We start from the raw sequence: 14,100 nt of genomic DNA, 5'->3' as shown, positions 1-14,100 counted from the left end.
TATTTAGCCCCATAAGTCATTGTTAAGCACACTAGCCTTGTTATTGATCCCGAAAAGACAAAGTATATGATTATGTCTCGTGACCAGAATATTGTACGAAATGGAAATATAAAATTTGAAAATTTATCCTTTGAAGAGGTGGAAAAATTCAAATAGCTGGGAGCAACAGTAACAAATGATACTCGGGAGGAAATTAAACGCAGAATAAATATGGGAAATGCCTGTTATTATTCGGTTGAGAAGCTTTTATCATCCAGTCTGCTGTCAAAAAATCTGAAAGTTAGAATTTACAAAACAGTTATATCACCGGTTGTTCTGTATGGTTGTGAAACTTGGAATCTCACTTTGAGAGAGGAACAGAGATTAAGGGTGTCTGAGAGTAAGGTGCTTAGAAAAATATTTGGGGATAAGAGGGATGAAGTTACAGGAGAATGAGAAAGTTACACAACGCAGAACTGCACGCATTGTATTCTTCACCTGACCTAATTAGGAACATTAAATCCAGACGTTTGAGATGGGCAGGGCATGTAGCAGATATGGACGAATCCAGAAATGCATATAGAGTGTTAGTTGGGAGACCGGAGGGAAAAAGACATTTGGGGAGGCCGAGACGTAGATGGGAGGATAATATTAAAATGGTTTTGAGGGAGGTGGGTTATGATGATAGATACTGGATTAATCTTGCACAGGGTAGGGACCGATGGCGGGCTTATGTGAGGGCGGCAATGAACCTGCAGGTTCCTCAAAAGTCATTTGTAAGTAAGTACAGGGAATCATTTTGTTTTTACTAACATTTTTAATATTAACCTGTCTATATCTTTGGATTAAATGTCTAGAACCGGAAACATCGCTTGCTCCCCCTTCCAAGACTGGAGTTCGATGATACTTACTTACTGGCTTTTAAGGAACCCGGAGGTTCATTGCCGCCCTCACATAAGTCCGCCATTGGTTCCTATCCTGAGCAAGATTAATCCAGTCTCTACCATCATATCTCACCTCCCTGAAATCCATTTTAATATTATCTTCCCATCTACGTCTCGGCCTCTCTAAAGGTCTTTTTCCCTCCGGCCTCCCAACTAACACTCTATATGCATTTCTGGATTCGCCCATACGTGCTACATGCCCTGTCCATCTCAAACGTCTGGATTTAATGTTCCTAATTATGTCAGGTGAAGAATACTGGCGTAAAATACAAATCACTCTACTAGGATAAGAGGGAAGAAAAGTAGTTCATCCATTTATGTAAACTAGGAAATATCGCGATTTTGAGTTTGATAATTTTCATTAGGTTTTTTTTTTACTCAACATACAGTACTGTATTAACCATGAGTGTTTTTACTCACGAATTGAGCTATACATTCGGACTTATTAATTATGCAGTGTATATTGTACCCTTACAGCACATCAGCGTACAATATAGGGAATGAAGTTGAATTGAAAAATAATCATAATATGGATATTTAAACACATTTTTGAAAAAGGTGGCCGTTCATTTCGATACAGGCTGCAGTTCTTTTGTGCATATTATCGCACTATACACTATTGTACCTAATTCGAATTACCAGTTTCGTCCTTCGTACGAGTAACTCATGTTGAAATAATTCTGTACCTACTCTATAAAAGAGTACCTTATGTACTGTAAATTTTCGAAAAGATAAAATTACTCAGACATGCTATCTACTGTCCGTTCAAGTGGTTTTGTCGCAGGGTCGTAGAAAGGGGGGGAGAAATCTCGTGACAGTTAATTATTTAACAAGGCCCTTTTATTTAAGTTATGTTAAACAGTTGTATATTACGTAGACGTCCAATTCCTAAAAGAAATTAATGTTTTTGGAAAAGAGCTAAGACAGCCCAGCTACTTGACTTTACAGAGGAGTAAACAGAAGCAGGTGGGGGAAACCGGGATACGACGTAAGCAGACGGACGACAGTAGCTGTGCGAAAATATGATTCAATATTAAAAGCTCTTTCGTCACCGGAAAACGCGAACATATTTCTGGAACGTACTGTACTCACTAACTTAGTACTGCATACGCGGCCTTGGTTCTGTATGGAGAACGGTTGGAAGTTTACTAGTAGAGGGGGTGGGAGTGAAGTAACTTCCAAAACTCAGGTACAATAAAAATTGAAGAAAAAATAAAATGATGTCCCTGTACTTCTTAACATTTAATGACGGAAAACTGTGCTGCACATAATCTTAATTAGTATTACAAGCGGTTTCAAGATTTAATAACACAAAATGTGTGCTGCACATAATCTTAATTAGTATTACAAGCGGTTCTCAAGATTTAATAACACAAAATGTGTGCTGCACATAACCTTAATTAGTATTACAAGCGGTTCTCAAGATTTAATAACACAAAATGTGTGCTGCACATACTCTTAATTAGTATTACAAGCGGTTCTCAAGATTTAATAACACAAAATGTGTGCTGCACATAATCTTAATTAGTATTACAAGCGGTTCTCAAGATTTAATAACACAAAATGTGTGCTGCACATAATCTTAATTAGTATTACAAGCGGTTCTCAAGATTTAATAACACAAAATGTGTGCTGCACATAACCTTAATTAGCATTACAAGCGGTTCTCAAGATTTAATAACACAAAATGTGTGCTGCACATAATCTTAATTAGTATTACAAGCGGTTCTCAAGATTTAATAACACAAAATGTGTGCTGCACATAATCTTAATTAGTATTACAAGCGGTTCTCAAGATTTAATAACACAAAATGTGTGCTGCACATAATCTTAATTAGTATTACAAGCGGTTTCAAGATTTAATAACACAAAATGTGTGCTGCACATAATTTTAATTAGTATTACAAGCGGTTCTCTAGATTTAATAACACAAAATGTGTGCTGCACATAATCTTAATTAGTATTACAAGCGGTTCTCAAGATTTAATAACACAAAATGTGTGCTGCACATAATCTTAATTAGTATTACAAGCGGTTCTCAAGATTTAATAACACAAAATGTGTGCTGCACATAATCTTAATTAGTATTACAAGCGGTTCTCAAGATTTAATAACACAAAATGTGTGCTGCACATAATCTTAAATTTGTATTATAAGCGCTTCTTAATATTTAATAACGGAAAACGTGTGCTGCATATAATGTTAAGTCTGTATCATAAGCATTAGTTCACCCAATAAAATAACTAATGATGTTTAACAAAGTTTTAATATTATTATTAATTATTACTACTATTATTGAGCCTAGTTGGGGTGTCTAAAAGTTCGTTAATAGCCTAAATAATGTCCGAAGTCCAGTTATAATGTATATAAAATATAATGTGTATTTTTGCAGGTATCATTATTGCTTTAATAAGTTTTTTTATCATTTCAACGGACTCACTGTACCTATTTTGTGGATAAACTTGCTACAATGCTGTACGTGTTAGGAAGAGAGTGAGATATACTATACCTCACTCTTTCTATTAACAGATGCATCTTGCGGCTACAATGTACTACCCAAGACAAATAAGACCAATGCCTTTTTCTTAAGCTGGAATACTCGGTACATAATAATGCACCCATTTATGGTCTGTCCAAAACAACTTCCGACCTGACAAATGGCGCCTTTAGCATGTTACCATGGCAACCATTCAAATCAACCAATCACAAGAGACGCGTAACCATGGTAACGGGACGGTGTTGCCTTGTCTATGTTTACAAGTTGCACGTGAATACCAGGGCCTAGTGGTGAATACAGTGGCCGGAATGACTGAGTTGGCTGGTTAACGCGTGATTTGCGTGAATTAAAAATATTATTTAGTTGTATTATTGTTTTAGTGTATCGATAATTATTGTGTTTAAATTATATTACACTATTATCTCCGTTGTCATTGGTGGAGTGTGTGTTTTCTAGTTTCTGCTAGAGTTTTCAAACAGGTGACTTGTGCAATGTCGGAAGGAAGGAAGGAAGGAAGGAAGGAAAGGCAGGCGGAGAATAAAGAATATTGTACAAGGTGCCCCGTTAAAGAGTCAAACGCGAGAGATGGTGTGTTATGTAAGAGAGTATTTTGACAGGAGAAAAGATAATGGCGGGCCTCTTTTACCTTTGGCGCAAGTCGTAATGAGAACTGTTGCTTGTGTTAAAATTAATAAGAGCACTGCTACCAATATTTGAAAAGAAAAAGACCGTGCAGATTTTTAATTATAAATATTTTTACAGTTTGCAATTTTTCAACGCCTTTCTAACAATATTACATTGAAGAATACCGACACTCATAAAAGTAGAGGCTTCGTATTAAATTAAAAATGTTTTTGTGCGAGATCGTGCGTATTTGCTTGCTTTCCGCACAGAACCAATACGCGGTAAGTGTGAAATACCACATTCAGTATTTCCAACGTAACACACATAACAATTTCCCTCTTCTTACCGCTTAAGCGCGACATTCATTTTACTGCTTTAGGCTTTTAACATATTATTTTTAGAGACGTTTAACATAGTAATAATTATAAATTGGAAACTTACCACTGCAATTTCACCTAAATTGCAATGTTAATTATTGGTTTTAAATATTTGCAAAAATTAAGTAAAGTCTACTACTCCACGAAACTTATTGCATTCCTGATACAAGTAACATTAAGGAAGCCGTGGAAAAATAAACTAGATTCCAGTTGCCGATGTTATTACTGCAATATGTTATATAAATAATATTGTTAAAATATTAAAATGAAAAATAAATCATTACATAACCTTACCGTTTGTTTTAAGTTCGCATTTATAGACTGGGGGGGGGGGGGAAGACAGATGTATATCACGGCCTGCTGGAGTATAGTAAACACAGAAAACATTTTATAGCAACAATGTTGAAGAAAGATATTTTGGTGTTCTGAAGTTACCGTCATTAAACAGAAACCAACATGGAGATTTCATTGCAACTAATTAGAAATTCGTCTTTCAGGTATGTAATAAACAATCTTCGCACAAAATAATGTACGATACACGAGCGGTATGTTTGTTTTCATGTTCTCGGAAATTAAAAAAGCTCAACTACGTTTCGCTTTTTCAATCTTTTCCTCGACCATGAAAACGTCAACATACCGCTCTTGTAACGCATATTACTATTACAGTTTACAGTTCTTTCGACACTTTTCTAACGGTATTTACATTGAAGAATACCGGTACTACTACTACTACTACTACTACTAATTATTATTATTATTATTATTATTATAGGATAATAAAAATAATAATGTACACAAATTTTAATGTCTCGTGTTCAACAAATTGGTTAGAAATGTATGTGTTCATGTCAGCCGTTCATTACTGCACTCTATCGGCAGCGCGCTCGCTTACACGAAAGATCGGCAACATGACAACATTGCACCCCCTTCTCTATAAGCTGTCAAGTCGGAAGTAGTTTTGGTCAAGGTATAGTAACGGCTTGTGGTTTGCGTTGCAGGTTGCTGGGCTTCAGGCGCGCCATGCCTGTCACGGGGCGCGTGCTGAATATGACGACAGAGCTGTACGCGCTGGCGGACGGCGACCTGCTCAAGACCTTCTTCGTGTCGCCGTCCAACAATCTCTGCTTCCACGGCAAGTGCTCATACTACTGCGACACCGCGCACGCCATCTGCGGCAACCCAGACACGCTCGAGGGCTCTTTCGCCGCCTTCCTGCCCGCCAAAGAAGTAGCCCCCCGCAAGGTGTGGCGCCACCCCTGGAGGCGGTCCTACCACAAGCGCCGCAAGGCACAGTGGGAGCAAGGTACGTCACACTCAGCAAGACATTCACGCTCCTGAACATACAGAGTGCGATGAAAGAGTAATGGAGCGTAGAACCCAATGGAACCCAAGAGTTGGAACTTAATCTGAGACGATTCTGTTCGGCGCCGGAGTAGATATCAAAAAATCGTAAGAGAATTGGGAGGACAAATTTAAAAGGTACGCAAAATGCGTCCTTGCGAGGGGTTGGGGGCTGTACAAAACTAAATATGTGAGCTCCAAGCCTATTGGCCACTAGTCTCACTCCGGGTTACGCTGCTCCACTGAAGGAGCTCTAGAAAATTTTGAAGGGGAAGCCGAAAATGGATGTAACCTCTTAGGTACCACATACGCGAGGGGGACTGAGATTTGATCAAGTGATCACGGGACGGGGCGAGGAGGAGATGGCTGGTGTTTGCCGTTAGGATGGCGAGACGCTGTCATCTGTTGTTCGATGACAAGGCATGTGAAGGCCGTCGGAAGAAGCGCCGTGAAATCTAAATCTGCAATTTGAGAGGTCCCTGTCCTTTCAATTGCGAATAATTCAGTGACCTCGTATATTTAATAGACAATTTATAGGTTCTGAACTAGGGCATACGTCATTTATAATAAAGGGGAATATATATGGGGAAGGGCATATAGGTCCGTGGCCCATTTCTTACAGGGCTCATCCCGACATTTGTCTTACGCCTTAGGACAACCACGGAATACCTTAGGCAGGATGAGTTGTCTCATATATAAGAGACTAGCCAATTTGGCTATTATGTAGGAGGTGATTGTTGTCATGAGCCTTGTTGAATCGTCTCAATTTAGAGACCAGCCATTTGGCTTTATGGTGACTCAATTACGAAGAGAGGGGAGAGATGTAATTATTAATTAATTTAGAGTAATTATGGAGATTCATGGGGATATGAGTGCAGGTCCGTGGCCCATTTCTTATAGGGCTCATCCCGGCATTTGTTTTACGCCTTAGGAAAACCACGGAATCCCTTTGGCAGGATGAGTTGTCTCATATATAAAAGACTAGCCAATTTGGCTATTATGTAGGAGGTGATTGTTGTCATGAGCCTTGTTGAATCGTCTCAATTTAGAGACCAGCCATTTGGCTTTATGGTGACTCAATTACGAAGAGAGGGGAGAGATGTAATTATTAATTAATTTAGAGTAATTATGGAGATTCATGGGGATATGAGTGCAGGTCCGTGGCCCATTTCTTATAGGGCTCATCCCGGCATTTGTTTTACGCCTTAGGAAAACCACGGAATCCCTTAGGCACGATGAGTTGTCTCACTAGCCAATTTGGCTATTATGTAGGAGGTGATTGTTGTCATGAGCCTTGTTGAATCGTCTCAATTTAGAGACCAGCCATTTGGCTTTATGGTGACTCAATTACGAAGAGAGGGGAGAGATGTAATTATTAATTAATTTAGAGTAATTATGGAGATTCATGGGGATATGAGTGCAGGTCCGTGGCCCATTTCTTATAGGGCTCATCCCGGCATTTGTTTTACGCCTTAGGAAAACCACGGAATCCCTTTGGCAGGATGAGTTGTCTCATATATAAGAGACTAGCCAATTTGGCTATTATGTAGGAGGTGATTGTTGTCATGAGCCTTGTTGAATCGTCTCAATTTAGAGACCAGCCATTTGGCTTTATGGTGACTCAATTACGAAGAGAGGGGAGAGATGTAATTATTAATTAATTTAGAGTAATTATGGAGATTCATGGGGATATGAGTGCAGGTCCGTGGCCCATTTCTTATAGGGCTCATCCCGGCATTTGTTTTACGCCTTAGGAAAACCACGGAATCCCTTAGGCACGATGAGTTGTCTCATATATAAGAGACTAGCCAATTTGGCTATTATGTAGGAGGTGATTGTTGTCATGAGCCTTGTTGAATCGTCTCAATTTAGAGACCAGCCATTTGGCTTTATGGTGACTCAATTACGAAGAGAGGGGAGAGATGTAATTATTAATTAATTTAGAGTAATTATGGAGATTCATGGGGACATGAGTGCAGGTCCGTGGCCCATTTCTTATAGGGCTCATCCCGATATTTGTTTTACGCCTTAGGAAAACCACGGAATCCCTTAGGCAGGATGAGTTGTCTCTTATATAAGAGACTAACCAGTTTGGCTATTATGTAGGAGGTGATCGTTGTCATGAGTCTTGTTGAATCGTCTCAATTTAGAGACCAGCCATTTATCCGGTGTGGCTTAGTGGATAAAGCATCAGCACGTAGAGCTGAAAATCGGGGTTCAAATTCCGGCGCCGGAGAGAATTTTTCTCCTTTCCATTACTCTTTCATCGTATGATGACGCAGAATATCTGCATGGAAATATCATGTGTACTTCGGTACATTAAAATAATATATAAAATAATATATATGTGTCTCTGGAGGAATGTAAAATATTTCAGGATAATATAGTTTGGTTAATCTACATCGATTTAAGATATACATCGACTCTTAGCCTAAAAATCCATATTTTTTCCTTAATTTCTTTCAAACTTTGCTGACGTGATTCTTGGGAGATACCGGTACCGGTTCTCTTTCAGACCTCAACTTGGTAGCTTGCCAGTTTCATTTAACGACCGGCAAACACGGGAAAACACACAGCTAGATGGAACCCTTCGATTGGGAAAGCATCGTCTGTATTTCTCAACACCAGCCAATGCATTACCATCACAAAATCCATAAACAGAAAGCATGTCTGCATATTAACCATACGAATTTACTTACTTATGGCTTTTAGAGAACCCTTAAACATAGTATTAAATTGCAACAAAACTAACATAATTCAATTTAAATTCTGTCCATATTCAAACTTGAAAATTTCAAGCGCAATAATTAACAATAGGTCCCTATCAGAAACAAAAACCACGAAATTTCTGGGCTTAAAATCGATAATGTGTTAAATTGAAAAAATCATATTAATGAAATTACTCTCAAACTAAATTCAGCCTGTTCTGCTATTAGATCTATGCAAAAAATAGTAAATATCAATACCTTAAAAACAATATACTTCGCATACTTCCACTCGGTAATGAGTTTTGGAATAATATTCTGGGTAAATTCCATAGATAGTAACAGTAAGTTATATTTCTATTACAAAAAAAAAGTAATTAGAATAATACTAGGTGCCAAATGTAGGGAATCGTGTAGGACTATCTTAAAAAAACTACAAATAATGCCCATGGCTTTGTCAGTATATTTTTTCATCAATATGTAATCGTGAAAACTTTGTAACTAATTCAACAGTTCATAGCATAAATACGCGTAAAAAAAATGACTTTCATACTCCATCGGCAAGTCTATCGTGCTATCAAAAAGGAGTGCGTTATAAGGGTAGTAAAAATTTTTAATAGCCGCCCTATCGATATAAAAAATGAAACTCGAAACATAAGATTATTTAGGGCCAAATTAAAGAAATACCTAATTTATCACGCCTTCTATTCTGTAGGTGAATTCATGACATTCAATAACACTTCATGAAATTGATACTAAACCTTTTTGTTGTACTAGTAGACTATATTGTAAATCTCGTCTGTATATATATTTCATCTGGACTGTAACTATAAATTAATACTTCATAATAGGCTAGTATTAAGTTTTTTGACTTGTTCCATATTCTAGCAGTGAAGCAATGTATGAATATCACGGAATATTAATAAATACAATACAATACAATACAACCTCTGTTCCTTTTTCAAAGTGAGAGTCTAAGTTTCAAAATCATACAGAACTATCGGTAATATATCTGCAGTGCTTGAGAAAAGTGACATAAGTCAGTTTTTACGAACCTTTTCTGATAATTTATTGACAACTTACATTGGTTTATGTTGATTTGATTTTTTTCTGTATGAATTATTGTAATGAGAGGAATACCTAAGTATTTTTTTCCAATCGTACAGATGTTCCGTAAGTTGTCAATAAATTATCAAAAAAGGTTTGCGGAAACTGACTTGTGTCACATTTCCCGAGCACTACAGATATAACGATTTAAAAATTCTCTGAGGGCAGACTGGATGACAAAAGCATCTGAATCGAAATAGACATTTCCCATATTTATTCTGCGTTTAATTTCCTCTCGAGTGTCATTTGTATTTGTTAGTGTTGCTCCAAGGTATTTGAATTTTTCCAACTTTTCAAAGGATTGCTTTCCAGTTTTTATATTAACTGCATTTTATTTGTAGTACTAATTACATTCCTACTAGTGGCTTGTGCAGCAAATACTGCTGCAAACTAAGTTCGTTAGACGTTCAAATAAAAATTTTTCAGATTTATTTTCAACGAAGAATACTTGTCTTTTTGATAGTTATTTGCTTCCATAATAATGAAACATACTCCCTCCCAATGGATTTTTTTTATGCCAAATACTTTTTTCTTGAATCTATCCAACTTCAGTTTTTGAGTTTCAACGCGAAAACGCAAGTATCAATGTCAGGACGATAGCAGTAGCTATTTCAGGTCATTGTGGATTGTAGGCAAAAGTTAAAAAAATGCCAGGTTTGCTAAGCTTTCGAACAATAGCATTTTCGTATAGCTGCTGCATGTAGAACTTGAAATGTAGGGCGTAAAATCATTTTATCCTACTAAGAGATTTTGCTGAAATGATCTGGAGACTACAAAATTTTGTAGGCCTCTTATTTTATCAGTAAGTAATACCTTTTGATCTTTCCTTAGGAATTGTAATTTTTGCGCTCTCTCGAGCCAATACTGAAGACAATGACACATCAATATCTACACTACACCGCCATTAAGCATATGAAGAAAACCCAACCCCACTGGGTTAATAAGTATAAACATATTAGATTTTTAATAACAATATTATTATCTTACCTAAGTTTTGTAGTTATATATAGCAGTCACTCAGTAAATTATAGAAATGAAGATCTAAATTAAGATATTCTCTACATTTACTTATATAACCTCAAAACGTTTCACTTTCATGTCATCAATATAGCATCAATATTATGTACAATTAATGAAAAATAGACGCATCATGATATTAACTATAATAATATTTAATTTCTAATGCTAATAATGTCATCAAACCACCTCAAGTTTCGTAGATTTGAATATCCAGTACACAGCTGTAGGCCTACTCAGAAAATTATACACTGCAGAATCAGTTTTTAATAACAAATTGAATTGAGCTCTAAATATGTCGGCAATCCTGCAGGTCATGGCCTTCGTGTAATAGCCTATTGTTTATTGTAGGTGTGTTTTGTTCTGAAATTCAATCAAGTCGGCCGTGATTGAACAAAATTAGTTCTCAAAACTGACAACAGATGGATCTTGGAAAATAGGAAAATTATATAGGAAAATTGACATTTCACTGAAAACTACTACTTTTCCGAAAAACTTTGGATGCCAGACATGAAAATGAGGGGTCACTCATTAAAATCCGTTCAGCCGTTTTCCTGTAATTTCCATTACCAGTTCAAATTATATATATAGACGTCAGATCTAGACCTATACGTCATCATTCGTAACCAAGCAACAATAATTTGCTGTAGACAAATGAATTTCAATGCAAGGATGCTTCTAGCTTTGTCTTCAAGTGAAATGAGTAGTAGAAAGAGAAAAGGAACTCCTGCTTGACTGGGGTACAAGTCAGCGCCATATTTAATAATCTACCATGCTGCATTCAACTGTCGTTCATTATTTTCCCTTTTACAGTCGTATATTTTATCTGATACGAAATGAAGCCAAAATCTGTTAACTAGCCCGGAAATTTCTTCCAAATTAGAAAAGTTTCTGTAACTAAGCAACCACGGCACATGAGATTTCATCTGGCAGAGACTGGCTGTATTATGTAACCTCAGGAAAATTTCACAAGCGAGGGTCTTCTTTCGTGAGGCTCAACTGCGACTAAAAACCCTGTATAATTATGACGTTCGAGAACTAACTACTTTATCGTAGTCACGTTTGCGCACAACTTCACCGCCTGACCGACTCACAGACGTCTGTGTAAGAGAAAGATAGCATCACACATGAGTCTGCCTTATTCAGTTCTGAAATTTCCTTCCCAAGTTCCCTACAAGAAGTTGTACTGTTATCTGTCAGTGTAAAAAGCTGATAGTTATCAGCGCCGAGTCTGGAATCCTATGGGAACTAGTAAAGTTGAATTTACGGCAGGTAGATACCAGGAGAGGAAGAAGGCGAAATGTATGACAACCCGGTTTGTTCCTAACAAGGTAAAAAGTTTCTTCAGTTCCATATTCTGTTCTATGCACTTCGTGGAAACTGCGGACGTTGTGGGTATAGTCATAGAGTTTGTTGATATGGATAAATTATTTGATGTTTGCAACTGAAATCATGCAAAAGAAATGAATGTGTTAATTTACACTGTAGATTTTTTAATGGAAGTGAAATTTGTATTATGTCCATTGATGTAAAGGTACCGACATTTCCCATAACTATGGTCCTGGAACACAACTATGGTCCACGATACAACCATTCAAAGAACACTGTAGAAGCGTTCGTAGATAGCTGCAGTGACTTGACTTCAAACTACTACACAGCAAAAATATGGATTAACAAGGTTCTACGTACTTACTTACTAACTGGCTTTTAAGGAACCTGGAGGTTCATTGCCGCCCTCACATAAGCCTGCCATTGGTCCCTATCCTGAGCAAAATTAATCCATTCCCTACCATCATAACCCACCTCCCTCAAATCCTTTTTAATATTATCCTCCCATCTACGTCTCGGCCTCCTCAAAGGTCTTTTTCCTTCCGACCTCCCAACTAACACTCTATATGCATTTCTGGATTCGCCCATACGTGCTACATGTCCTGTCCATCTCAAACGTCTGGATTTAATGTTCCTAATTATGTCAGGTGAAGAATACAATGCGTGCAGTTCTGCGTTGTGTAACTTTCTCCATCTCCTGTAACTTCATCCCTCTTAGCCCCATATATTTTCCTAAGCACCTTATTCTCAAACACCCTTAACCTATGTTTCGCTCTCAAAGTGAGGGTCCAAGTTTCACAACCATACAAAACAACCGGTAACATAACTGTTTTATAAATTGTAACTTTCAGATTTTTTGACAGCAGACTAAATGATAAAAGCTTCTCAACAGAATAATAATAGGCATTTACCATATTTATTCTGTGTTTAATTTCTTCCCGAGTATCATTTATATTTGTTACTGTTGCTCCCAGGTATATGAATTTTTCCATCTCTACAAAGAATAAATTTCCAATTTTTATGTTTCCATTTCGTACAATATTCTGGTCACGAGACATAATCATATACTTTGTCTTTTCGGGATTTACTTCCAAACCTATCTCTTTACTTACTTCAAGTAAAATTCCCGTGTTTTCCCTAATCGTTTGTGGATTTTCTCCTAACATATTCACGTCATCCGCATAGACAAGCAGCTGATGTAACCCGTTCAATTCCAAACCCTCTGTGTTATCCTGGACTTTCCTAATGGCATACTCTAGAGCAAAGTTAAAAAGTAAAGGTGATAGTGCATCTCCTTGCTTTAGCCCACAGTGAATTGGAAACGCATCTGACAGAAACTGACCTATACCAATTCGTTTTGGAGTACAAAATTTGAATGGTTGTATCATGGACCATAGTTGTGTTCCAGGACCATAGTTATGGGAAATGACGGTATTGAATTTGTGGACACGTCTGTTTTTGTCAATGAGTATGCAGCTGTTCACAAACTTTTAAAATACGTATATGGAGCAAAAAAACTATATTTTTTCTGCAAATAATTCAAGGCTCTCATATTAGGCCCATGAACCTATTTTCAAAACACAAAAGTTGCTTACATATTTTATAATCAACAGTTAAAACAATTTACCTGGATATTACACTTATGAAACCATGGCATGTTGTACTGAAACATTGAATGACAAAAATCAGTAACATTTTATTTTTAGAAAAAGTAATATTGACAGCATTTTTGAAAAGGGGACTGATATACTGTATCTTTACCCTAATACTTTAATTGGCGCTACAGCCCGTGAAGGGCCCAGACCGACCAGCTGGTCTCACGCCCACATGCCGAAGCAGAGGTGGACGATCATCCAACCAGAATGGAGGTATCGTGTGGTTAGCACGATGATCCTCCCAGCCTTTATAGCTGGCTTTCGCAAACCGGATTTCGCTACCTATCGTAGCTTCCAAGTGCATCACGATGCTGGGTGGGCACCGGTCCCATACACTGGCCGAAATTTCATAAGAAAATTTCTTCCCCCATGAGGACTCGAACCAGCGCGCATTCCGTAACGCGAATCCTAGGCAGATGTCTTAGACCACGACGCCACGGCGCGGGAAAATATAAACATTTACACAAAAAAAAAAATTAAATTAATAACGTGAATCTATATACTTGGCGCTTCCAGAAAGTGAGT

General features: G+C 37.4%; 1 protein-coding gene across 1 annotated transcript in view; it reads left to right on the top strand.

Annotated features, from left to right (window-relative positions):
* LOC138702084 (extracellular serine/threonine protein CG31145) overlaps positions 1 to 14,100 on the top strand; it is a 378,856-nt gene that overhangs the window by 227,775 nt on the left and 136,981 nt on the right. The window contains exon 4 of the mRNA XM_069829626.1: positions 5,420 to 5,724. Coding sequence (XP_069685727.1) covers positions 5,420 to 5,724 — 305 coding nt within the window. The remainder of the gene's footprint in view (positions 1 to 5,419; positions 5,725 to 14,100) is intronic.

Source organism: Periplaneta americana, chromosome 6, assembly GCF_040183065.1.
Source record: "Periplaneta americana isolate PAMFEO1 chromosome 6, P.americana_PAMFEO1_priV1, whole genome shotgun sequence".
Lineage (NCBI taxonomy): Eukaryota > Metazoa > Arthropoda > Insecta > Blattodea > Blattidae > Periplaneta > Periplaneta americana.
This window is presented reverse-complemented; position numbering and strand designations above follow the sequence as displayed.